The sequence below is a fragment of the Arthroderma uncinatum genome (genome assembly GCF_011692745.1).
Source record: "Arthroderma uncinatum strain CBS 119779 chromosome Unknown scaffold1, whole genome shotgun sequence".
Lineage (NCBI taxonomy): Eukaryota > Fungi > Ascomycota > Eurotiomycetes > Onygenales > Arthrodermataceae > Arthroderma > Arthroderma uncinatum.
The window spans coordinates 3,351,308-3,377,434 of NW_022983863.1; the positions used below are offsets into that span (position 1 = coordinate 3,351,308).

General features: G+C 51.5%; 9 protein-coding genes across 9 annotated transcripts; 5 read left to right on the plus strand and 4 right to left on the minus strand.

Moving 5' to 3' along the window:
- Positions 1-3,254: 3,254 nt before the first annotated feature.
- On the minus strand, positions 3,255-4,624 carry GIQ15_01018 (phosphoglycerate mutase family domain-containing protein; the record flags this gene model as incomplete). The annotated part of the gene is made up of 2 exons (XM_033548435.1): positions 3,255-4,541; positions 4,610-4,624. The coding sequence occupies 2 exons, from the start codon at positions 4,622-4,624 to the stop codon at positions 3,255-3,257; spliced, it is 1,302 nt and encodes a 433-aa protein (XP_033409386.1).
- Positions 4,625-5,863: 1,239 nt separating this feature from the next.
- GIQ15_01019 (uncharacterized protein) lies at positions 5,864-7,396 on the plus strand (the record flags this gene model as incomplete). Its single annotated transcript, XM_033548436.1, has 1 exon — positions 5,864-7,396. One exon carries the CDS (start codon positions 5,864-5,866, stop codon positions 7,394-7,396), a length of 1,533 nt encoding a protein of 510 aa, XP_033409387.1.
- Positions 7,397-7,957: 561 nt separating this feature from the next.
- GIQ15_01020 (uncharacterized protein) lies at positions 7,958-9,334 on the plus strand (the record flags this gene model as incomplete). The annotated part of the gene is made up of 1 exon (XM_033548437.1): positions 7,958-9,334. The coding sequence occupies one exon, from the start codon at positions 7,958-7,960 to the stop codon at positions 9,332-9,334; it is 1,377 nt and encodes a 458-aa protein (XP_033409388.1).
- Positions 9,335-9,986: 652 nt separating this feature from the next.
- On the plus strand, positions 9,987-11,516 carry GIQ15_01021 (cyclin; the record flags this gene model as incomplete). The annotated part of the gene is made up of 1 exon (XM_033548438.1): positions 9,987-11,516. One exon carries the CDS (start codon positions 9,987-9,989, stop codon positions 11,514-11,516), a length of 1,530 nt encoding a protein of 509 aa, XP_033409389.1.
- A 1,042-nt stretch (positions 11,517-12,558) lies between these two features.
- Positions 12,559-14,098, minus strand: GIQ15_01022 (mucin; the record flags this gene model as incomplete). Its single annotated transcript, XM_033548439.1, has 2 exons — positions 12,559-13,594; positions 13,662-14,098. The coding sequence occupies 2 exons, from the start codon at positions 14,096-14,098 to the stop codon at positions 12,559-12,561; spliced, it is 1,473 nt and encodes a 490-aa protein (XP_033409390.1).
- A 983-nt stretch (positions 14,099-15,081) lies between these two features.
- On the minus strand, positions 15,082-16,417 carry GIQ15_01023 (oxa1 multicopy suppressor; the record flags this gene model as incomplete). The annotated part of the gene is made up of 2 exons (XM_033548440.1): positions 15,082-16,108; positions 16,278-16,417. The coding sequence occupies 2 exons, from the start codon at positions 16,415-16,417 to the stop codon at positions 15,082-15,084; spliced, it is 1,167 nt and encodes a 388-aa protein (XP_033409391.1).
- Positions 16,418-16,626: 209 nt separating this feature from the next.
- On the plus strand, positions 16,627-18,118 carry GIQ15_01024 (uncharacterized protein; the record flags this gene model as incomplete). Its single annotated transcript, XM_033548441.1, has 3 exons — positions 16,627-16,696; positions 16,755-17,718; positions 17,812-18,118. 3 exons carry the CDS (start codon positions 16,627-16,629, stop codon positions 18,116-18,118), a joined length of 1,341 nt encoding a protein of 446 aa, XP_033409392.1.
- A 1,070-nt stretch (positions 18,119-19,188) lies between these two features.
- On the minus strand, positions 19,189-20,201 carry GIQ15_01025 (TATA-box-binding protein; the record flags this gene model as incomplete). Its single annotated transcript, XM_033548442.1, has 4 exons — positions 19,189-19,205; positions 19,262-19,676; positions 19,730-19,817; positions 19,915-20,201. 4 exons carry the CDS (start codon positions 20,199-20,201, stop codon positions 19,189-19,191), a joined length of 807 nt encoding a protein of 268 aa, XP_033409393.1.
- Positions 20,202-21,623: 1,422 nt separating this feature from the next.
- On the plus strand, positions 21,624-26,126 carry GIQ15_01026 (uncharacterized protein; the record flags this gene model as incomplete). The annotated part of the gene is made up of 9 exons (XM_033548443.1): positions 21,624-21,945; positions 22,003-23,524; positions 23,576-23,659; positions 23,872-24,083; positions 24,550-24,740; positions 24,955-25,077; positions 25,408-25,481; positions 25,556-25,652; positions 25,719-26,126. The coding sequence occupies 9 exons, from the start codon at positions 21,624-21,626 to the stop codon at positions 26,124-26,126; spliced, it is 3,033 nt and encodes a 1,010-aa protein (XP_033409394.1).
- Position 26,127: the final 1 nt, after the last annotated feature.

A 26,127-nucleotide genomic window follows, 5' to 3' on the forward strand; every position in this document is an offset into this window, starting at 1 on the left:
CTGCCCCTCAGCCTTGTCGTTTTCATTTTTCGAGAGCCACACAAGAAAACGTCAGGTAAATGACTTGTCATCTGGCTCCTGATCAGCTCCTGCTGCCGTACTGTCAATGTACTAGCGAGGAAGACGATATAGATTTGATCATGATAGAACTGTCGTTCGTTTTAACCTGGCAAGGAGAGAGACAAAGACATAGTTATCGGTCACGTGACATGACCGAGATATAGTTAGGACCTCGCTGGAGATTGTCTTTCCTGTCAAGCCGGCCCATGGCTGCAAGCAATATATGTGTACGCTTGTACTCCCCTTGTTCACTGGTACAGAGTAGACTAACGCAGTTCAATATGTTAACTACCTTGGCAAACGTAACTCCCCTTGCAATATGGCCCCAGGTGAAATCCGGGCTGGGGCTGGACGTGCAACCTCAGGAGGAATATATTTCTTCATCTAGCCTGCACGGCTGAACCATCTTCGACTTTTAATCGAATGCTCCAAATAATCATGGTATTTAGAAGATTCCAAGTCGTGGTGTTGTCCTGGGGAAGATGGCTTTAGGTTTTTCCATAGGCGACTTTATAGCAGTTGCTCAGCTCTGCTGGACAGCCTACGTTGCTTGTAAATCCGCTTCTTCAAATTATGCTGAAGCTGTGAATGAACTCAGGCAAGTCTGAATATCTGCAGCCATTGTTTCTGTTTCAATAGCTCTCAATTCCTTAGACAATGCCTGCTAACGCAATATATCTAGCACCCTCTACCTCATCCTTAAGGAGATAGAACATGAAGCCCAAGATTCGAACTCGATGCTTAACCGGCACGGCCGAGGTCACCATGCATATATTAATACTGCAATTTCCAATCTTAAGCCCACACTTCAAGAGCTCGAGGGACTTGCGGTCAAATACCGTAGCTTGGGGAAATCGGAGAAGCGAACTTGGGATAGAGTGAAGTTTGCGGCGCAGGAGGTGGAATCCCTACGTGCGAAGCTAAATTATCACATAACGGCCATCGGTGTTCTTCGTAGCGGCATTTCATCCTCTGCAATTGTGAGGATCGAACATATCTTGGAAGATATCAAAAAAGATATCCAATCAGGGAAACGACCCCCTACCACCTTGTCAACTCCAACAGAACCAAGCCAAACGAGCGGATCTTCACGAGCGGATCTGGAGATGGAATTAATTGAAGATGGCATTTCCCTAACGGATATCAATAAAAATTGGAATGCAATTGTAAGATACTTGGAAGATTCGGATCTTCCTGCACTGAACGAGCTCGAGCAGAAATTTGCAGGGCAACAACATGTTCAGAAATCATACTTTACTTCTCAAACGATACCCGCTATCAATGATGACGATGAATGCTGGGATTCCGTGTCCCAACGCCCACCTATCCAACCAATTAATCATATACCTCTCCCAAATAGCTCTCTCCCCTTCCAGACAATTATTAGGTCTCCGAAGGATAATAGCTCGACTTACTCGCAGGCAAGTATTTGTATCCTTATAACCCGAAGTGGAATCTTGCTAATATTTTTGTCGTTGCGTTACATAGTCCGAGGAAGAGTTTCAATTAGGTGAGGTGGACAGAAAACATCATGGCGCAAACGGAGGATCTCTGCAATGGGAAGTTGGGCATGTACTCGATTATTTTGGACTTCCCTATTCTCGCGATCTTTATATCAGCAGCACACGTCTTAATTTCCCAATCGATATCAAGAGGATTATCTGCGATTGTACGCCACGTCCGTCCATCCTTATGGAACGGCTTTATTTGCTTGCTGGCCTCCAACAGGGAGACATCATTATGGAAATACCGAGCTTTTCCACAACAGAAAGTTGGGTCCTAGGGTTGACTCGCCAAGGGTATCTGGGATACTTCCATCACGACTGGTTGGCGCACCTGACTGAATCCGAGGTTGCTTCTGTTCGGACTCATCGACTAGACAAGTTTAGAAGCAAAGTAATTCAGGATTCCCATGAAAAGTCTTCCCCAGGCTGTCCAATTAGCATCTTTCTACTTGAAATACCTACTGCCCTAGGAATTTCTCAAAATCTAGCAAGCTATTGGAAATACGCCTATCGCTGCTGTCAAAGCCCACTTGACACTAAGTTTCGACTCCTTACCCATGATGGCCGGCTGGTGGAAGTGAAGAAGATTACTGGAGTACACCCAGACTGGTTTACCAAGCATCCGATCCCGGTATGTATACAGATCGTCAACCCCTGGAATGATATCTCACCAGAGAGCGCGAAAGGTATAACCTACCCTTTTCCCTTAATAACCTTGCTCCTTTTCAATTCCTTGGTATTCACCTCAATGCATGTCATGTCTCTTAATTAACACATCTATCTGCAGCGCATACACTAGGCAGCCTCGCAAGACGGTATCTAGAAATACAAATTCAAGAAGAACCGACTGGCTACCTCCAAGCCTTGGTCTGTCACATATACTTCAAGTCGGTTAACAGAGGGTCCGCCCACCAAAAAGAATTGATGAATAGTGTGCTAGAAACTAGCATGAATAGACCCGGAGAAGCGTTGTACAAACCTCATTTTGTACCGTACTATCATGGGTCATTTGACATTATTCCACAAGACTACATTCTTGAACTATTCCCATCCTCTGCTAAGCCCAGAAACCATACCCATCGAACAGCAACAACTACTCGCTTTTCACGCTATGCAAAGCTCATCGTATCCTTTAAGGAACCATCGAGTGCTGCTATGATTGAATCAAAGGAGCCCGATAAGACGTCCCATATTATCCCATTGCAGATGGGGATTAGACCGCTAACCGGCAACGACATTCCTCCCATAGGGAAGAAATGGATGGGGATACGTTTCGGGCGCGGCGAAAAGGCAGTTCCACACGACTTTGAATTAATCAAGACATGCGTTGACAATTTTCTCCTGGCTGAATTCGGTTATGACACTGTGTCTGCTACCTTTATTTCGCAGGAGGATGCTTGCAATCTTGTTAATAGTCGAAATCGCCAAATAGCACTTGGCACCCCGACGCAGCCGAAGAATCGCAAACTATAGAGATGGGACCAGGAGCTTATATGGAAAGGTAGGTATGGTGTTATCTGACATATATTACTCCCATGGCTTGATGTGTTCTAAATTTATACATGATATCCCCAGCAACGTTCTAACACATGTAGAAAGTCACAGCTTATGTTTGGAAAGTGAGTACAGATAAGTTAATGTCCTCGGGTTTCCTAGATATTAATATGAAGGTCGAGAGTTGGGCGTGTACTAATATACACTCCCCTGAACACTGTTTTCCTTGAGCTTGGCTTGCTCGTCTTCTATTTCCCCTTCGTCATCATCTGGGTAGTCGTCGTCTCTATCATACTCGGTATTATGTCTACTGTGCCTTAAGGTGGAGTTCAGCCGGGCAACGTCTTCGACATTTTTGTTTTGGGCAGCGGCATCATCATCCTTCTCTAGTGACGGCGTGGTGCGGCGCGTTGGAATGCCACTGTTCGAACCCCCAGCGTCCCGACCGCCGAGATATGGTATATCTAGACTGGGAGTCAATTCGCCATGCTTGTGTTTTTGATGTTTTGCGGAGGTACGTTTTATTTGAAGCAAAGGCTTATCAAGCTCTTCACTTGAAGCCGCCTCCTCCTCCTCTTCCTCATCATCCTGGTATCTATCATCCAACTCTACCTCCTTCCCCATGCTACTTGTCCTCTCGATCCCAGCCGTCAGCCCCGTAGTCGACGTGCTCTGGTGCAACGACCCCTTCGCTGCTCGGTACCTATGGCGCGCATGGTCACACCCATCCGGACACCCACCCCATATCCTCATCGGACTGACAGGGGACATGATCGGCATATTGGTGGCCTCACGCTCCTTTTCCCGCTCCTTTCTCAGCCCAGACCACGTCCGTAACTTATTCCGTAGTATGTATTTCCCATTATCGGGGTTCTTCTGCATAACCACAAACTCGCAGTGGTTGATATTCCGTAGGTCTTCGAAGTACTCGACGCTGAAATGATACCATTTCATCAGGAAGATGCGAGTCATCAAGCCATGGGTAACAAGCACGCAGACACTAGCAAAGTCGTTGTCTCCAAATAGCCGCCATAGCGATTCGTTGAACCCGCTAACTCGGTCGTATGCGTCCGCAGCAGACTCGCCGTTCGGTATGCGATAGAAGAAATGGCCATAGTCTGCGCGTTCCTGCCACATGCGCTCCATCTCGTCGGAGCATGGCTGGAAATTGCCAAAGTCCTGCTCCCTCAGTCGTGGTTCTTCGTAAACCTGGATGCCCTGGCGGGGGAACGGCGACGGCGAGGGGTCGTCTGAGGTGAGAGACTTGAGGATTCCCTCTGTGGTTTCCCGAGTGCGTCGATATGGGGATGTGAAGAAGTGTATTTTGTCATCCGGCCGTAGCATCTCACGTAGTCTGCGGCCGGCTTCTAATGCCTGTCGATGGCCTTCTGGGGTAAGCTTGATGCGGTGGTCAGGAACTGACTGATGGATTTCTCGATTCTTGTTCCCTTCCGACTGTCCATGTCGGATCAGAATAATCAACTGCGATAGACAGACGTGTTAGCTTCGATGTCTCTTGATATCACATAGGGATGATCGCTCATACTGACTCGTGGCTTGCCCATGTTGCTATTTAACACATACGTCCGTACTGAAGAATTATGTTGGGTGTGACTGAGAACTGAAGTATCTCCAATAAGTCGTAAGCTTAGAATTATATACACACCGCTGAAAAATATTCGTTAAATATTTGTATAAATAAATAAATATGAAACACGGTCAACGATTTGGATATGAAGCAAGCTAGATGGGTTAGGAAGCTTTACCTAACCGGGGTCAAACGTAGCTTCATGGATAGGTTTGCTATCTAAACAGATACAATATGCAATAACCAAATAACAAATTCCTTAACCCGATGTCTATAATAACTAAAATATTTAGACAAACATATTGTTATGACAAACGATGCGGATAGCAGTGGACGACCCCATACTCATATATGTCAACGTCACAGCCTATACCCATGAAAGGACGCTCGAGGCCCCGTACCGGAACATAAGGCGGAAGAAGGGGAATATTATATCATCATGTCTTAATAAAGACAGCACCGGGGAAGAAGGGATCTGGTCTATCGGGGTCGTCTTGTGAATGTAATTGATAGTGACAACTAGACGGATGGGATATATAGTCTACTCCGTACCATGAAGAATTCCGTTGATGGCCTTTACTCTCTTCTTAATAAACTGCTATGCCTTCTGCGCGTCTTACGAGACAGTAGCCGAACGGCTAATTTGATCCTTCTAAATGTCGAGGTATAATAAAGGGGCGGCCCATCTCCCTTTTTTCGAACCAGGCTCGAAACACGCTGAGCCCTCTTTTTTCTGTTTCTTCACCAGAAGTCCATACTAAGTTAACAACGCTATCAAAAGGCATTTTCGTTTCCCTTTTACTGACTCCCTTACCACGATTTGTTCCGCTACTTATTATTTGGGCCTCTGAACCGTAGTTATGGGCGGACAGGAAGCACATGTTCAAATTGGTATATAACGTGGTAGAAAGGGAAAACATTCTGTATAGAAAGTATCAAGTCTAGCATAGTTGCTTCAACCTATGGACAGAGTGTCGAGTCTTGGAACGAGAGAGAGGATGTTGTCAGAAGATAATAATTTCCTGATATAATATTTCTTGCCCGCGTTATCGATTAGAAGATATCTACGGAGTAAGCATGGAGCTATGTTAGCATAGAACTAGCAATGCGATCATAGTAAAGAGAACAACTCACGGTTACTCTCCACAGCTTTTATCGAGCTACAGATTTGAATAATACGAACTGATGGACTAAACGACTCTTCCCTGGTCTCATCATGGCGGACGCACTCTACGAACTTCTCGTCCCTCACTTTGATGCCACGGATACCTCCCTTCGACCTCCTCCCCCCGCGACCAGCGCAACAACTGCGCAATACCTCAACCGCATACCAACCCTAAACACTGCTTCATTAACATCTACCGAGCTCCAATCGCTCTCACAGACATCCCATTCGAACCTCGTTTCCCTCCAGGCGCTCGCCAACCGATCTCACAAGTCCTTCGTCACATCTGCGGATAACCTCCGGTCACTGCAAACATCCCTTCCACGCCTGGCCACAGAGACACAGCGGCTGCGAGATGCTATCCCGAAGCTCGACGAGGAAGCCTTGTGCTTCTCCTCCACGTACAGTAAAACGGGGGAGAGCCAGATACTGGACAGGAGGAAGAAGGCGCTCCAACTAGCCAGGAACGTGGATATACTCTCTGATATACTAGAATTACCAGCCTTGCTTTCTACAGCGGTGTCATCTTCTTCGGGCTCTTCATCGGCTGCAGCCAATGCCGGCGGAGCGTCGTCGAGCAGCCTGTCGAGCAGCTCGAATTACTCGGCTGCTTTGGACCTGTTTGCACATATCAAGCGGCTGCAGACGCTATATCCAGAGTCACCTCTGGCCAAGGATATATCACAGCAGGCAGAGGATGCTATGAAGGATATGACCACCAACCTGATCTCCGACCTGCGGGTACAGAATATTAGACTGGCACCTGCTATGAGGATTATCGGATGGCTACGACGTATTGCCCCGGACCTTGAACAGCCATCGAGATCAAAGTCAGCGGGTGGTAGCGGTACCGGGAGCAGCAGCGAAGGTGCATTTGGTGCTCTATTCCTCGTCTGCCGTCTAGCCAACCTTCTGACGATGCTTGGTGCCCTCGAGCCACTCCGTGAGCTGGCAGACCAAGAGACTGTCCGCAGACGGCAGAATGGTGCAAGGGGGCCATCCGGCGAAGGAGCGAATGTATCGAAAAATACATGGTCTGGAGGTCAACAGACGGAACGTTTCCTGAAGCGATATATTGAAATTTACAGAGAACAAAGCTTTGCGATTGTGTCTTTGTACAAGAATATATTTGCGCCCATATCTTCAGAGTCGGAAACAAATTCACATATCAAACCGCCACCACAACAACAAGCAAACACGCATTTAGAAGCAGGGGTTCCATCTCTGCTCTCTCAGTTACCTCCGGCATTGGCTACATTCCCGATGCACCTGGCACAGCTACTGGCGGAGACCCTGGAGGAATATCTGCCCAATGTTAGAGACAAGGGTTCTAGGGAGAGTCTGCTTACCCAGGTACTCTACTGCGCAGCCAGCTTGGGTCGATTGGGCGGTGACTTCAGCTTGATACTATCTCTGCTAGATACTACCGAGGGGACGCAAGAGCCGGACGACGACGTAGCTGATGCGGTTCCTGAGTGGGAAGATGCAATTCGAAAGCACCGCATCCTAGCCGAGCGTCTAGATTTGCTGACGGCCGGTGGTGAAGCTGCTGGTGCAAAGGGCGGCTCTTCAACCGCAAAGTGAAGGCGCTTGACGCCATTGGATAGAAACCTTACCCCGGATATTATCCAACAGATAAATTACGAGACCATGTCTATAGCGTTGCTCAGAATCATACTCTAGAATCGACGGTATTCACCTGTAGACATCGGTAGACACCAGTAAATATAAGGTCATCCTGAAGAATATATGCAAGGGTCGGAGTTGGCGGATCAGAAGGCCGGGTCGCAGTCATCTGGCTCCTGTCTCACCAACTTCCGCTTCTCCCACCTTTCGCCCCCCAAGCAGAGACAGCAAGAGAGGGACATCCCGACTTGACCGCTGGATAAAGACATTCATTCATCAGACCTGGCTCCATTGCTTCCATTGTTGTCGGATTGTTTGCTATAATGCGTTATTCATAAGGTTTCTTTCACAGCCTCGCCGGCAGGTCGCTGATACTGGCTCAGCTCAGGAATCACAGCATCCATCGAGCCCTCTATTACTCGCTGTTCCATCGCCTGCTGATGCCATTACGCCCTTGCGACTTCATATCCAGCGTATACGGTATACCGTCGCGCGTTTCCACCACCCTACGAAGCCGCCATGGCTACCATCTCTGCTCCGCAAACCCCTAATCTAAACGGAGGGTCGATGATCGATCCGACACGGCAAGGCGAATACCCTATACTGCTGGGAGACAAGCTGGCTGGAAGAGAGACCGCAAGAGACCGTCAGTTCGTGAATGTGACGTATAACTACAAGAGCAAAGGTGGAACGCCACAGCAAAGGACGACCATATCCTCCGCCGGAACCCCAGACCGATATAAACTCACGATACAAGACAAGGCCGGGAATGCAGAGCAGACGAACTTGACGTACGTGTACGATGGCGGTGTAGACCCGGAATCTACGGCATCAAAGTCGGAGAATAGCAATCTAGTTTTGATCTATGACCCGAAGCGCAAGGCGTTTATTCTTGAGCCCGTTTCGACAAGGTTGAACTTCAATCTAAAGTCTGCGCCTGGAAAGACAGACCGACAGGTTGCGGAACAATACAGTCAATTGAACACTTCTTTTTCAAAAGATGATCAGTCTACGGGTGATAGTGCTGGCAGACAAGCGGACAATGAGAGCGAGGACGAGGATCTAGGGCCGGCTGATGCGGACAATCCGTTCGATTACAGACATTTCCTTCCGAAGAAGAAGGCCGTGGAGAACAAACAACGTGCTACTGGATACGGTTCATCTCCCGGGACACCAGATCCTCACCAGGTGGTGAGCAAACCTGTAGCACCCCGATCGGTGCCGGCCCCAGCGGCTAAGCCGAAACCAAAGCCCAAGCCGAAAGCTGCACCCAAGAGCAAAGCTCAACCAAATCCGCTCCGTCCTCCGAAACAACGGCAACCCAAGGCCGCTAGCAGTGGGAATGCAACCGCAAAGGAGCCAGAGCCAGTTGCGTCGGCAGCAATATCACTCCCGCCAAAACCGGAACCGGTTGAAACTATCATTGAGTCCGTGGAGACACCAGATCTGGTTGGTGTTTATTCTGCCTCGGACGATGAACACAAATCACGGCTGGCTGCATCACCCGGCAGTAACATCATCGTGGATGGAGACCTTATCATTGACATGGGCTCTCCTCCACCGCAACGCCCGACATTCAACGAGACAGGATACCGCAGTGATGACGAAGACGAGATAGACGACAATCGACCGTCGTTCCTAATCGGACGACGGCTTGTGGATGACGATGACGAAGAAAATGACGAAGATGAGATCATGGAAGATGTGCCGTCTAACAATTTAGACGGAGACGAGGAGCCAGCTGATTTCGAGGACGATCTAGTTGCTGAAATGGAAGCGGCCCTTGAAGAGAGTGCTAGAGAAGAAGAAGCAAGGCTGGCGATGGAACAGCAGCAGCAACGATATAACAACCATGTCCCGAGTGATGACGAGAGTGAAGTCAGCGAAGAAGAATGATTTTGCATATTACCTACTTATTTTCTAGCGAGATAGCCTGGAGTTTCTATCTTGTTTATGGATCTATTGACTAGGCCATCTATTATGATACCATTGGGATAATCCTGGGAGAATTTACGAGTCATGTATTCATCTTTACATCATCCATCGTTCATCGTAAATCTCTACATCTATCCATCATCCACCGTACATCATCCATCATCCATCATTCATCTTTATATCATTCATCTCTACATCGTATATCATTCATCTTTACATGTAGTCTAGATCGCGTGTTGGTCACATGACACCACACTGTAAAATCGTTACTCCGAACTTCTTGACAATTTGACCAGCTTTCGATCTCAGCAAGTTGGTCAGGAAGCTCGCTCGGCTTGATCATGGCTTTAATATAGCCCATATACCTCTATTATTCTCTCTAATACTCCCTGTTACTCTCTACCTCTCTTCTCGACCCCTAACTACTCACTCTCTACCTGGAGCGAGCGCTGGCGCAACCTCCTTGCCTGAATCGAGATATCAGTCCCCTCGCGCGCATCTCAATAACCTCCCTCACCCAGTCCAGGAGCACTGTCATACACTATTTCTATGGCAGCTTACTTACTACAGCATTACGTGTACTGAAGTCTCACCCCAGCATCTAACGTACACGATGCCGGTGTCATCGGTAGCGACCTCCTCATCAAAGGAGGAAGCGTCAGCACCGGCACCAACGAAACCTGTCCCCTCTCCCTCGAACCCCGTCCTCGTCTCAAACGAATCGCAATGGCTCTTCACCGACTCCGACCTCCGATATGCCCCTTCCATACTCGACGGCATGTCCATGGAGACCGAACACACGCAACGGAGTAAAGGCGTGAACTTTATCACACAAGTCGGTATATTGCTAAAACTTCCACAACTCACTCTCTGCACGGCGAGCGTATACATGCACCGCTTCTTTATGCGGTATAGCATGGTAGATCTGCCTCAGCGACCAGGCAGACATCCCTACCCAATCGCAGCCACGGCGTTATTTCTTGCGACAAAAGTGGAGGAGAACTGCCGAAAGATGAAGGAGCTGATAGTAGCTTGTTGCAGGGTGGCGTTGAAACAGCCCAACGTCATCGTGGACGAGCAGTCAAAGGAGTTTTGGAAATGGCGGGACACCATTCTCCATAACGAAGATCTACTGCTGGAAGCTCTCTGTTTTGATCTTCAGCTAGAACAGCCATATCGTCTACTCTATGATTTCATCTGTTTCTTCCAGGTACAGGACGACAAACGACTGCGGAATTCAGCATGGGCGTTCGTCAACGATTCGACATTCACAGTACTTTGTGTACAGTTCGGCGCGAGGACAATCGCTGCGAGCGCGCTGTATGCAGCTGCCAGACACTGCGATTCTACATTCAAAGACGACGAAGCGGGGAGGCCATGGTGGGAGCAGATCGATGTTGATCTGAAAGAGGTGCGGCGCGCATGTAATCGCATGGCAGAGATATACGACAACTATCCGCTACCGAAGCCAGGGCAGAAATACGCGCCTACCCCGGTTAACGGGGAAGAAGCAACTGATTTGACGAGACAAGTTATAACGAATGATGCGCGATCAGGTTCAGGTTCAGGCGCGGGTTCGGGTTCGGGTCCCGGGTCCCAGGGCAGCGAGACGAATGGACGCAAACACGACCGAGAAGAACCCGGCGAGATTGTCCCGAATGGAACGGACTCGCCCAAACGCCAGCGCCGGGACTCCGAGGAGTCAATATCCCGGTCCGCTGTATCTGCGTCAAAGTCACCGGCACCATCTACAGCTGCCACCGTACCACGACTCCAAGTAACCAACTCCTTCACCAACGCCGCCTCGAACCTAAACCTATCCTCCCAACCAGACACCACCCAAGAACGAGAAGAAGGCGAAGAAATCGAAGAAGGTGAACGAGAAGAAGGAGAGGCCGATCCAGAACCAGAACCAGAACGCGATCGAGATCGAGACCAACATCGCACATCTACGACTACGACCAGCCGCGTTCCTGCATCCTACCAACAGAGACAGCGAATGGAACATCCACTCCCCCGCCCGCCTCCTGCAGCAGTACCGTCACAAGCCCAATCTATACCTAGCCGCGAACGTGAACGGGAACGGAATGGGACGCATCGACCTCCCCCTCCGCCACCGCCGCCACCGCCACCAGGTGCATAGGGTTGAAACATACTATTCACTGCTGGGGAGGGTAGATCTGGCTAGAACTAGCGAGGGGGAATGTCTAGTACGGGAATCGATGAGCGAATGGGTGGGTTGTATTGATATGATAACGAGGCAAAGGGAAGGCAAGCGAGGAAGGGGGCGGCGAAAGGGGGAGGGATGGTTTAGCATATGTACATCTATCTACATGCTCAGGATATATGACTTATGGCTACGAGATGAGACCAGATCATATAATAAATGAATAAAAAACAAATAATAATATATTCATTCTGGCGCTAGACGAACAAAGTAACTGAACATTCTCGACTCGTATATTTTTATCACCCATCTCTCTAATGTCGCATCATCAGCCATCTGTAGGAATATTGGATATGGGATCTCCGTAGATGATTCCGTCTGCACTGCATCCTCCCACCTGTACTTGACCGCGTAAAAATAGAAACAAAGAAGTAACAAGCGGAACTTTTTATATGCATGAAAGCATATGTAAAACAGGCGGCGTAGACTCTCAACATAAAGAACGCAAGCAGCGAAGACCCGAAATGGAATAAAAGGCAAGAAAAATGAGAAGCGGAGTAATTTCTGTTCTGATTTTTTTGTGTTGTTGTTTGTGTTGTTCAGGCAACCTGCTCTGCAACCAGGCAAGCAAAGCACTGGACCGTAAATATATAAAAAAAGACGAGAAACAAAGACAGAAAACGCTTATTTGAAGACATCAAGCCCAAAACACCGAACCGAGCCGAGCCAGACCGAAACACCGTAGTCGTAAAGCAGATGAAAGAGATAGGAAAGAAAAGCAAAGAAAAACAAATGCTCCCTCCCGTAGTGATGTGCCGTACGCCGCGCAGGTAGATTAAATAGTACATAAAACAAACAATAAATGAGGAGGGAAGAGGAAGAAACGCAACCACCTATATATACAGATAAGTAGAAGTACAAATTGGGTAATGAGAAGAGATAGGAGTTAAAAGACGTATTAGTGTAAGGGGAATAGATAGAAGTGAAGAGTAGAGAAGATAGGAGAAGAGAAGAGAGACTAGATGTCAGCGAAGATGGCGTCGAGCTCATCTACCTCGACAGTCTCGGGGCTGCGGAAGTCTACCCAGGACTCGAGAGCAGTATCGAGCTTGAAGCTGAAGGTGCAGTCGACCGACAACGGCTTTCGGGGCTGGGATAGCTCCATGCCGGGGAGGGTCATGTCGTATGTCCTCTTAAGTGCCCGTTCGTGAGCGGCATGTGGCTTGACGTCCTCATCCGAGTCGCAGCAATCAGAGGTGGCGGTGGTAAGAGAGGCCAAGGAGACCTCCGAAGCAATTGAAGGAGATGGAGAGGTGCCGTATACCGTATCTCCTGGATCAGTGCTGCTGTTTGCACTGCTGACTGGTATGCTGATGGGTTTGCTGCTAAAGTAGTCCGTATACTCCTCTGTGGTCTCTGTATGGTGGTCGTCTAGGTAAGGCGAGTCCATGTCTAGATCCAGGGTGCTGTCCTGCTGGTCATCGAGTTGATTGTGCATAAGCAGACCACGGAGATGGTGTGCGGTCCCATCATCACTAGTCGTCCGTTCGCGTACCATGCTAGCCGTAAGCGTAAACTCTCGCTCATCACCTTCCAGCGGTGGCGAGGCCGCGCGGTGGTTATGCGATATCCGATGTCCGTGGGCGTGAGAGTGCTGGCGCATGGAAAACGAGGCCGTTGGGTCGGCAGAGTGGTCCTGATCGAGGCCCTGGTCAAACTCGATGGACATGTCGAGATCTACTTCCGGGCTGGGACTGAGATGAGACCTGTCTCGCGTCTGCACATCGTCCAGGTCCAGGTCGAGATCCTGGTCGTCGATGCCGATGTCCACGCTGGAGAGGGACGGGGTGATCTCCTTCTCTATCGAGGGCGAGATGATGTCGTGCGAGTTCTGCGGCAGGGGCTGATGGGGGCAGTTTGTGAGGTAGAAGAAGACCTTGCGCGGGTGGACGGGTATGAGCTCTTTGGCGATGGGACACGGCGCCAGGGCGGTCCACGGCCGTTTGAGATAGAGTGACAGTCGAGAGGAGATGAGTGCGGCCGCATTTGCAGAACTATTCCGTTAGCATTGTCTATCCTTGAGTAGGGAACATTCTTTGGGGGAGTGTAGGAGGGACATACTTGGCGATGGACTCGGTGGTAGAGGAGAGGACGGCGGCGAGCTCCTTGATGAGATGGGGCCTGTTGCCGGTCTTCTCGAGCTGCTGGATGACGGCGACCACTATATCGTCCGCTATCCCCTCGGTGTCTATCTTGAGCTGTGCCTGCCCCTGGTCCGAGGCAGCAGCGGAGGGTGACGGGGGCGGCGTGTGGAAGGAAGCTGCTCGCGCGGCCTCCTTGGACAGCAGCAGGGCATCCGGAGCCGCTGCTGGTGTCTCTGCGCCCTCTGCCGACTCGTGCGACCGCTTCAGCTTCTTCACCGGGGGCTGCGAGGGTGTTGTTGGCGTGATCGTGCTGGTTGCGGTGGCCGGCCTGGTGGTCGAGGCGCGGCGACCGCTCGGGATGTGGATGCCTAGCGACGGCAGCGACAGCGACTTGCGGCGCGTATTGTAGCCCATTCTATCTTATGTATGTAGTAGGGAGTGTAGGGAGTGTAGGTGAGAGTGTCGGTGTATAGAGATAGAAGTAGAAGTAGAGAAGAGGCAGAACGAAAAGGCGGCGAGCAGGTTTTTTTCTTTCTTCGGGCAAGGGGGCGCGCTAGGCCTGATCGGGCAAGGGGGCAGGTGGGTACTTCGAGGTACTTCTTCAGTCACCGTAACTATAAGATAAGGGATGTACCCCTAGGTACTGTATATCAAACCTCCTCCTTCTTCTATCTCAACCTTCTTCCTATATCAAGTTTATATATACAAATCTATACTCATATCTCCTTCCATCGATCGTTCTATCTGTTCTAAGCATGATCTATCCTGATCTCCGAGTGCTAGCAGCTGCTAAAAGTGCTAAGTGGACCGACGAAACGGACGAAACAAGCAAAGGCTGTTACCAACGCCGCCCTTGTTGCCGGGGATACACCTACTAACGGGCGACATCCCTACCTCCCCCCGTCCAACGCTCGATCGCTGACTTGCCAGCGGATGCCAGGGTGCCAGGGCCGCCGCGCACTGCGAACCTGCACATCCCTGCGCCGCTAGCATGTATCACTTCTTGTCGTGTGCCGGCCCTGTTCTATGGGTTCTGCTCGATGGGGCGATACGGAGTTTATACGGAGAACGGACGCTGCTCCTGATTCACCTCTCGCTTCCCCTGGCCCTATCCCTGCGAAGCTGCTTCACGCCTGCAACATGCACCGACACCCACCGGCCTGCTCCAGCCTGCACCGCCTGCACCGGCTTGCATATATCACTTTCACTTGTCAGAAACATAATCCAGAGGCGAGACAGGAAATAGTTGAGAGGTGGTGGTGGCGAGTGGACTTAGCACCGTAGATCGGGGGAGGTACCTGCGAATACTTGCTTCCAGTACATGTAGCTATCCTTCTACCTCCATGCAGGGAACGTCACACCGCATGCTCTTCCTTCGTCCCTATAGGCTCAGGGCCTCATCCTTTCTTCCAAACCAACCACCCGTCTGTTCCAGTAGATGCGGTAGTAGATGCATCAGATCCAGGAGCAGCCGTAGATCTATCATCCTCTGCTGCTGATGATGCTGCCTCTCCTTCCTCCGCCTTCCTTGGCCGCAGGACATACTCCCAGGTCGTGCCCAGATGGTATCTCCGCGCCTCCAGCACCACCAGCCCGCTCGCCCTCACGATATCCCCGATGTCTCGATTCCACCAGCAGCCGTGCCGATCGGCGTGGGCGGGCGCCAGATCGTCCAGCAACCTGTTCACCCACGCGTAGTGGCCCCGTCCATGCTCGAGAAGCAGGATCCTGCCCCCGTCTTCCTCCGTCACGGTGCCCAGGTGTCGGAGCAGCTTCACGGGGTCGGGGTGCGAACACAGGCCCATCGTCTGCACCACTGTATCGAATTTCTTCTTATTCTCTTTGCTGCCGGCGTTGATTGGAGGAGAGACGGGTGCCATCGCGTCCTGTGCAAGGAAGACTACCCTCGCCCGGCCTTTCTCCTTGTTACTCCCAAACTCCTCATACTTCCATCTCGCAATATCTACCATCTCCCCCCAGAGGTCGACAAAGGTGACGCTCCGACAGCCCAGCACGCTCGCTCGGCCGTCCTTGTCTACTCCTCTCCTCTCGCCGAGCATGTAGTACGGTATGTTCCGGCCGGTGCCAACGCTGACTTCCAGCACGTCTCCGCGCGCCTTACGCACCAGGTCGCGCCGCCTCTTGCCCATACGCATCATTCGCTCGGCCATGTCGACGTCCGAATCGTACGATGGGGCTGTCGTGCGGTACCGGTCTGATACGTCGTGGTCCGGTATCGAGGATGGGCTGGAGCTCGCTGCTTGTCGGTAGGTGGTGTACAGGTAGCTCGCGTAGGCGGAGAGAGAGAACATGGCTACGGCCGCGACGGTAAGGACGATCGGCCGGGACTTGGTCGGAGGTCTAGATGGTGATGGCGACGGCACGTCATGATGAGTAGTAGCTGGAGGTTTGCGTGGTGTTGCTCTGTAGACTTGTTAACACTTGCCAGTGTGCGCGTAGAAGCAGTACGGACCTATGTAGGTGTGGTGACGGCGATTTCGGAAGAGGAGCCAGAGGTGCTTTTCGAGGCACAGCTTTGAGGAGCTGTATAGATGGACGCATCCTGTCTCGGGCTCAATTGACCAGCAGATACCTGGCTGTCGTGGTGCTGTTGATGCTGTTGATGCTGTAAATGTGTAAATGTGCAAATGGTGAGAAAAATTTGTTATCGATAAGCGTCAGCTCATCCTTGTTCATGGCATCAACATACTCCTTCTTCCTCTCCTTGAACATGTATCGGGTATATCAATAGCTGGCATCGTCGAGGGATGGCTTAGCCGTTGACTAGCTATTTTACTTACGACTGACACTAGATGCTATCTCCACTCTCGGCGCCAGCTGGCAGCCGACCTCGCACCGGCATCAACATACTGACTGGCCTTGACAGGTAGAGGAGCAAAGGTTCGCATCGTCTCTCCGTCTATTCCACCTCTATTAACACGATGTCACCATCTACAGAGGCCTCGAAACTCCCACACTCAATCCTCATCGTCGGCGGCGGCGTCTTCGGCTGTATTTCTTTCCCCGGCTTCCCCTCTCCGTTGACTGCTCACTAACACTTCACCACCAGTATCAACGGCCTTAGCCCTCTCCCGTCGTCACACAGGTACCATAACCCTTATAGAGGCTGCCCCGACTATTCCAAACCCTCACGGCTCATCCGTTGACTCCTCGCGCATTCTACGCGCCGACTACGCTAACCCAGCATACTCACGTCTTGCCAACTCGGCTCTTACGCAATGGCGCTCTACACCCTGGGGCCATGATGGACGACATCACCAGAACGGTCTGGTGTTGGTTTCTTCCACCGCTACAGGCCACGAGTACATGAGACGGAGCTACGAGAACGTCAAGCGGTTGAATCCCGATGCAGTGCAGGAGTTGCCGTCTGCAGCAGATATACGGCGCGTAGTACCCGGCTACGGCGTCGGATCACACGTTAACGGCGGCTACGTGAACTGGGATTCTGCCTGGGGCAATGCCGAGGCTGGAGTGAGATATGCGAAGAAGAAGCTGGATGAGATGGGCCGGGTACGTTTCCTCGTCGGGCAAGTTGAGAGACTACTCATCGATGAAGCCGAGGGCAGCAAAGTTACTGGCGTCCGGCTATCAGATGGTCAAACGCTATCGGCCGACCTCGTGGTATTAGCTACCGGCGCATGGACTGGGAAGTTAATTGACCTTCGTGGACGGGCAGAAGCCACGGGCCATTCCCTGGCATACATACGCTTAACGGATGAGGAACAGAGGAAGCTTAACGATATACCGACGCTACTTGACTTTTCGACAGGGATGTTCATCATTCCACCACGCAATAACGAGTTAAAGATCGGAAGACATGCGTACGGTTATCGGAATCCAACTATAATCAACCATCCAACTGCACCAGGTAAGATAGAAGTAAGTCTCCCATCAAATGATGCGCCCCTGCCTCTTGAAGGGCAAAAGGCAGCTCGCGCGGCCCTGAGAGGGATGCTTCCTGCGCTGGGGGAGAGGCCGTTTACAAAGACGCGCATATGCTGGTATACAGATACGTGAGTTTCCCCTGCTTTGTTCCCTGCTCTTGTCAAACCCCCCTGTAGCTGGTCCAGGAGGGTGCGTGTGTGTTAACGGGCTCCACGCGATAGACCAGAGGGCGATTTCATAATCTCTTTCCATCCGGAGATTAAATCACTGTTCATTGCAACGGGTGGCAGCGGACACGGATATAAATTCCTTCCCGTACTGGGCGAAAAGATCGTGGATGCCATGCAGGGCCAACTCGATGCTGATCTCGCTGCGCTGTGGAAGTGGGCTGAGAAACCACTTACCCGGGCCGATGGGAGTGTAGCTACTGTCTGGACGGAAGACGGTAGTCGCTCTGGCGTCAAGGGAATGGTGTTGGCTGAAGAATTGGCGAAGGGCGATGGCATCAACGTCAGCAGTCGGCTGTAGTAGACTGTGAAGTTATATATAGATCGGCAGGTACGAAGTCAATACGATAGACAAGACTACGCTACGCTACGGCACGCATGAAACGAAACAGATGAGAAACAACCCATTTTACATAAAACATTAATATATTTTCTTTTCCTTGCAACAATACAAGTTAGAAGCCGGCCATGCGCACGCGCAGGCAGGCATGTATGCGAATGCAGGGCCACCGAGTACGAAAGCCACAACATGCCTCGAGACAATCTAATAAGCTCGAAGGAGCATAAGAAAAAAAGGTAAAAAAAAAAAAACTTACTCACTCCCCTTCCCCTGGTTCCGTTCCCTTACTTCCCATGTTCCTCCCCTTGCACCGAAACTTTTTTTATTTTAAAGCTGCAAACAAACAAACACGCAGTGCAAGCAGATAGGATGGGGGAAAGACGAGAACAGAAATCGAATCGAATCCACTGTCCCATATCTCTCTGCTGATGTGATGTGCGTGGTAAGATGATTCATTACGGATGCATCTGCAATCGCAATGTAATCGTGGTCGTAGTGGGAAGGAAAGAAAGAAAGGAGGTCAAATAAATAAACGACCCAGGAAAGACGTAAAAGAAGAAAGAAAAGACATGAACCTGCACCAGCACCGTATGCACCGTTGGCAAAACCGTAGGAAAAGAAAAGGCCTTCTCTCTAAAGGTTGTTTGGTTGGTTGGTAGGTAAGTAGGTAGGATGTTAGTCGTTGCCCATTTCAAGGCATTAGGAAGGGGGTTGTTTTCTCTTTTTCAGGGATTATCCGCAAGAAACAAACCGAGTGGCAAGTCGCTATAACGCCGTGTAAATGCAATGAGTAAAAAGGAGACAAAAAGAGCTAATTGGGGAAAAGGGGGGCGTAGAGAAGAGGTTGGGTAGTGGTGTTCGTGGATAGTTGATGTTGCGCACGATTTCCAGATTGTTGAACGCGCTTTGATCAGTTTTTCCACTGCAGTACCGTACCATGCCTCGTTCAATTTTTTTTTCAAAACGTATGGAAGGAAACTGTTAATACAAGGGTGGGTCGGTTGAGAGTCATAGATATCGTCTTGGGTTGTTCAGACTTTTCTGAAATCTATTTGCACATGTTAGAACGATGTAGATAAACCTTACATCGCAGAATGGACCTACCAGTCAAGACAGGATATATCATCTCGAAAGCTTGATATATCTCTTCCCTAACCTTGGCACCAGTAAGCACGATCTTGCCGCTGACGAAGATCAGCAGCACGATCTTCGGCTTCATCATACGATAGATCAAGCCAGGGAACAACTCTGGTTCGTAGGAGCTGAAGTTGTGATGTCTGCTGGCTAGACCTTCGAGACGGATGGGGAACTTGATATCGCACGAGCCGACGATATTCTGGATCTTGAAGTCGGTGAACTTGGCGTTGAAGCCTAGCTTCTGAATAATACGGGCGTATTTTCGGGACGCGAGCTTCGAGTCGTCTTCTGACTTTGCGCCGGTGACGACCATCTTGCCGGATGCGAATATCAACGCAGTGGTTTTGGGATCTCGAATACGCATGATGACGGCCGCGAAACGCTGTTCCAGTTAGCATTGTATATTTATGCAGACAAACATGTAGAGATGTTTACCTTTGGGTTGTATTCGGCGTTCCTCGCGTGCAGGGCGATGGTCTTGAGATCCAGTCGACAATCAAGATTGACGGTGGCAACGATATTTCTTCATGATAATCTTGCTTCAGCTTTCTGGTGGGCCAGAAGGGCAAAGGCGAATGCAATGCACAAGAGCAGAAAATCATGATGTATAAAATACTCACTGCAACGTAGGTACAATGCCGCTCACGCCTGGGCCGGCTCCAGGAGTCGCAACTGGGGTCGCGGGCGTGGCCGCCGTGCCCGAGCTGCCTGCCGCAGCCGGGTTCCCCTGCGACTGAGACTGCAGCATGGACTGAGCCTGCTGGCCGTGGGGGAGGGCCCCGTTGGCCTCTTTCTCGGACGAGGGAGGGGTCAGTTCGCCAGCGCCACCTGGGAACGACAGGGAGGCCGGAGACGTGAACGCTTTTGCCTGTTGCGCGGTCGCGGGATGGGTAGTCAGAGAATCCATGATTGCGATTCGGTGTGACTGTCTTGTGGAGGTCTTGTTGTTTTGTTGACGGAGAGAAAGGTCGAGGGCGAGGGTCGAAGAGGTCAGGTGACTCGATGCGACAGGCTAAGCAACAGCCTACATAAAGTCAGCACCACAGCAACACAACGCGGTAACAACAACACGCAGCACGCGACACGCAGAACCATGACGAGGAGTGAGTGCGAGTGCGAGCGGAAGTGGAGTGAGAGTGAGGGTATATTGATGCAGGCCTACCGTGAGAGTGATGGGAGATGAACAAGTGAATGCCTCCCCCGATGCTGAAAGGTCGCGAACTACCACTAACTGGCGCAAGTCAGCAACAGGGACATGCGATATCGCGTCTATAAGATGCGATGTGATGTGATGAGATGAAGTTGATGATGATGATGATGAGATGATGATGAAGATGAAGATGAAGCATGGTGATAAGCCAACGCAAGCAGGCAACAAGATATATTAACTACCTTTGATACGCTAGTGTACGGTGAGCAGAGCTCTCTATTAGTAGGTAGGTGGAGAGGTGATAGAGTAAGAGGTGGTAGAGTAGTAGAGTGGTGATGGTGTAGATGTAGGTAGATGTAGATAGAGGTAGATGATGTAATGGCGAAGGAGCGAGATGCCAAGACCAGCAGGAAGAGCTTTTTCGGCGTCGCAAGCAAGGCGAAAGGCGGGCGGAGGCCTTCCTTTTATACTTGTTGCCCGGCGCACTCGGAGACGCCCTACGCCCACGCCCTCCACGTCCTTCGGGCCACGGCCTTCCCCCTTTCTCCTTTTGGCGGCGTCATGGGTGGGGCCAGAGCCTGCCCGATGCGGACTAGTGGGGGCCAATCACTGCCGATAGACCGGGTCTTGGCGCGTTGCTTCGCCTGCCTCGCCACCCCTTTTCCCCCCCCTTTGACTCACTGTGCGTGCATTTACCATACAAAGAAAGTGGGAGAAGAAGAAAGAAGAAGCCGGAGAAGAAGACGAAGAAGAAAGGAAAAAAAAGGCAGAGACGGTGTTTGCTGGGTGTGTTGGAAATCGACATGTAGCTGTCCGAGGCATCCCGTTGTGATACATTTAGACGCGTGAAGACGCGAGGAAGATCCAGAATACGGAATACGTGGAAGCTAGTCGTTAGATGATTAGGTAAGAAGCTATTATGTAAGAAGGTATTAGGTAAGAGGATGAGCCGAGGAAGAAGCGCCGTCACGGGACCGCCGAGGAAGGCAAGTTAGGCGACCTGACCATCACCTGACCGCTCACTGGCTGCTTCGGCTGGCCTCGGCTCAACTTCCCTAGCTTCTGGTCGGAACATTATGCCTACCTCTCTCTCGAACCGGAGCATCAGGCCGACCACCCATCCATTCTACCATCGACCCTCTATCTATCACTGTTTAGAGACAGCACGGAGTATCGTCAATGGCGTCCAGGTCCGCGGTGCTGCCCTTTGCGTTCGCGCGCAGAGAGGCATGCTCGTCTTCCCCCGCATGGAGGGCCGCCAGGATACCGGGTAGGATACCAAGCACCACGGCGGCTAGGTTGCAGTACTCGACTCGTGCGGCGGCCTCGAAGAGGAGGGCGGTGCAGAGAGGCATCGCCGGACAGACGGGGCTGGCCGGCCAGAGCAGAGCGTTCTCGCACGTATCGGCCAGGAGGCAGGCGGAGGAGGACGAGCCCAGGTTCAAGCCGGAGGATATCCAGCGAGAGTCCGACGAGGTGGACGTCTGCATCGTTGGCGGAGGTGAGTTTGAGGCATAATTGATGTGATGTGGTATGCTGAATGCTGATGATGGTCAAGGTCCCGCCGGTCTATGCGCTGCCATCCAGTTGAAGAAGTTGGCCAACGATGCTGGAAACGAAGACTTCCGCGTCCTGCTGCTCGAGAAAGCAGGTGAGATCGGAGACCACATCGTGTCTGGAAACGTACTACAGCCCACGGCCATCAATGAGCTGCTGCCGGACTGGCTGTCGGAGGATAACCCGAACCGCTTCGAGCACACCACGCCCGTGACGTCGGACAAGATGCGTTTTCTGACCGAGAAATACGCCATCCCCATCCCCGCGCCTCCACAGATGAACAACCATGGGAACTACATCATCTCGCTCAGCCAGCTGTGTAAATGGCTCGGGGAGCGGGCAGAGGAGCTAGGCGTAGAGGTATACCCCGGTTTCGCTGCGAGTGAAGTACTCTACAACACCGACGGATCCGTCAAGGGCGTTGCAACCAACGACGTGGGCATCGGGCGGAACGGTAAGCCGAAGGAGTCGTTTGAGCGGGGGATGGAGTTCCATGCTCGCGTCACTCTGCTCGGGGAGGGATGCCACGGCTCCCTGACCAAGCGGGTGATGAAGAAGTTCGACCTACGCCGTGACTGCCAGCCGCAGACGTACGGTATCGGCATCAAAGAAGTATGGGAGATCCAACCTGAGAAGTTCCGCAAGGGCGAGACGGTGCATTCGATGGGCTACCCCTTGCCAATGGACACATACGGCGGCGCCTTCATGTACCATTTTGGCGAAAACATGGTCTCTATCGGCTTAACCGTGGGACTCGACTATCCTAACCCCTGGCTATCACCTTACAACGAGTTCCAGAAGCTAAAACAGCACCCTCTCTTCCGCAACGTTCTAGAGGGAGGTAACTGTCTCGCCTATGCTGGCCGCGCACTCATCGAGGGTGGCTTCCAGTCTATCCCCAAATGCGCCTTTCCCGGCGGTGCCCTCATCGGCGACAGCGCAGGGTTCATGAACGTGCCCAAGATCAAGGGAACACATACATCCATGTTATCCGGCATGCTCGCCGCAAAGGCAACTTACTCTGCTCTCTCGGGCGGTTCGTCCGACGGCACCATCTTCCTATACGAGTACGAAGACGCTCTACGCTCTTCAACCATCTGGTCTGAACTCAAGGAAGTCCGTAACATGCGCCCATCATTCAACACACCGCTGGGAATCTACGGCGGTATCATGTACAGTGGGTTGGAAGCTTATATCCTTCGCGGCCGCGTCCCATGGACGCTCAAGCACCACGGCACAGACTCGGCAGCCACCAAGCCCGCCAGCGAGTGCAAGAAGATCGAATACCCCAAGCCCGACGGCGTCGTTAGCTTCGATATACTCACCAGCGTGAGCCGGACGGGGACGAACCACGAAGAGGACCAGCCCGTTCATCTCCAGGTTGCCGACTGGGAGAAACACACGGCCGAGGCATGGCCGAAGTGGCAGGGGGTGGAGAATCGGTTCTGCCCTGCTGGCGTGTACGAGTATATTGAGGACAAGGAGAAGCCGCATGGCGTGCGGTTCCAGATCAATGCGCAGAAGTAAGTCTGTCTCTTTAGTCTGGTGATTCCGATGCTAACGGTTGATTATAGCTGTATCCACTGCAAGACGTGCGATATCAAGGTTCCTACGCAGGATATTAACTGGCAGACTCCCCAGGGAGGCGAGGGACCCAAGTATTCCATCACTTAAGGGTTAACTGATATTTATCAATATTGCGATTTATATAAAAGGATACCAGCGTTCATCCAGACATGTACAGAATAGAGCCAAAAGCGTCGTCATCGTCACAACCTTCTTATCGTCTCATCATCGTCTCATCGTCTTGTCTCCTTTATGTACTCATCATGTACTCGTACTCTGTAAGCCATAAGCACGGTGTAAATAGTCGGTGGAGTTGGGGAAAGCCACGTGAATGGCTGAACGCTCGAGCAAATCTTCGCTCCCCTCGCTTCTCCTGCCACTTTCCTCCATCCACCTCCATCACCATCTCCATCACCACCACAACCACCTCCCTCGCCCTCGCCATCACCATCACCAGGAGTCTTCAGCCCGCAGTCCAAGGCCTCCCACCTCCTGATCCTATCTACGGGAACCCGCGTCGCGCTTCACCATGAGCGAAGTATCCTCCACCCGTCTCTATCTCGGGAATCTGCCCCGTAATGGTATGCTGCTGGTCTTACTACATCTCATCACCGTCACCACCGTCACCCCATCTTGTACTGGATAATGGTATTGGATAGGCAGACTCTAGCGCAGACCAGACTCCAGGAGTCCCTTGCCTGCTCGTCTCTCTGTCCGCGTGTCTGGATCGCTCCTCTCCAGGAGAGGAAAAAGGCCAAAAACAACATGAAGCTATGGGGATGAAGGAAAGGGTCATGCAGTGCCTTGCCATGCCACATACCATGCTATGATATGCTACGTGCCACGCTATGCTATGCTCTGCTCTATTCCCCCATTATCCACGTCCACGTCCATGTCCATGTCCATGTCTATGTCCACCTTCCTGGCTCCGCCTTAAAAACTACCTCCTTGTCCCGTTCCGGATCGTTCGTGGCCTTTACAGCTGACTCAAAGGGCATCCTTTTCTGCCTGGGTTTTTTCCTTCCAGTCAATAAACAGGACATCGAAGAGCATTTCGGCTCCCACGGTACCGGAAAGATAACTGAGATCAAGCTGATGCAAGGCTTTGGCTTTATCGAATACGAGGATGCTATGGATGCAAAAGATGTCGTTCCTGGTGAGGACACCTCCGTGGTCGCGTTTACTTTACTGGATCCTTTTCCTTTGTTGTTTCTTTTTTTTTTCTTGAGTCTTCTACTAAACCATGCGACGCCTTGCTAATACTGGAATCCGTTCTTCCTTCTGTCCTTCAGCTTTCCGTACGTGACATATCTGTTTCCGTTCCGTGATGAAATAAGTTTGGTTCCATACCATGACTTAAAACCACTACCCATCTAATGTATTTTAGATGGTACCGACTTCAAAGGTGAAAGGCTCACGGTACAATTTGCGCGTGGGCCACGGCGTAGAGAGCCATTCCCTGGGCCTCCCGAACGGTCTGCTGCTCCTCGTCCACGACGAACCATATACCGTATGCAGATAACTGGATTGCCAGAGACCAGTTGGCAGGTTAGCTTATGCCCGCTCCCGCTCTCCCCTGGACCGTGTGGAGATTGAGATTACCATTTCCCTCCTCGCCCTTTCATTCCACCCTTATAAGAGTCCCTAATTCTAGTCGAGCTTGGTTGGAAAATCCCCCTTTCGGTTGATCCACCCATCATTCCAATCTGGAGAGGTGTTCAGGTCTGGCTTCGCAACCTGTTCGCTCACTGGAGTTCACGGACATGGGAAGGGAAATATATACACACACACAACTTCGTTTCCAGGACACTAGGACTCACGCATCATACTCTCTTTTTAGGATCTCAAGGATTTCGCCCGCCAGTCAGGACTTGACGTCGTCTATTCTGAAACCCGTGACCGTGACGGGAAAGGGTTCGCATCCTCCCCTTTTTCGACCGATCCTCCTTCTACCTCGTGGAGAACTAACCAACCATGACCTGAAAAAGATTCGTTGAATTCGAGAATGGCAACGACCTCCGGACCGCCGTTGAGAAATTGGATGGCACCGACTTCAAAGGTTCCCGAGTGACCTGCACTGCGGACGTAGGAATTCACCACCCTCCCCGGATAAGATGACATGGATTCACAGCTCAACTTCATTTCTTCTAGATCCAACCACCCATGGAGGACCGTGTTCCCAGGGATCCATACCGCTCCCGTTCCCCTCCTCGTCGTGGCGGCCCTCCATACCCGCCAGCCGAGGACTATGATAGACGCGGTCCACCCAGAGGCTACAGCCCCCGTGGCCACTACCGTGAGCGCTCCCCTCACGGGCGCCGTGACTACTATGAGCGTGATGGCTACGGCCGCCGCTCACCCCCTCGTGCGCGCGTAGATGACTACCCACCACCTCGCCGACCATACGATGACCCGTATGAGATGCGCGGCGGCGGCGGTCCCCCTCGTCACTACGACGATCCGTACATGCCGCGTGGTGCTCCATTCGGGGGGCGACCACGCAGTCCTCCCCGTGGAGAATATGGAGGCGGCTATGACCGCCGGGGCGGATACTGGTAGA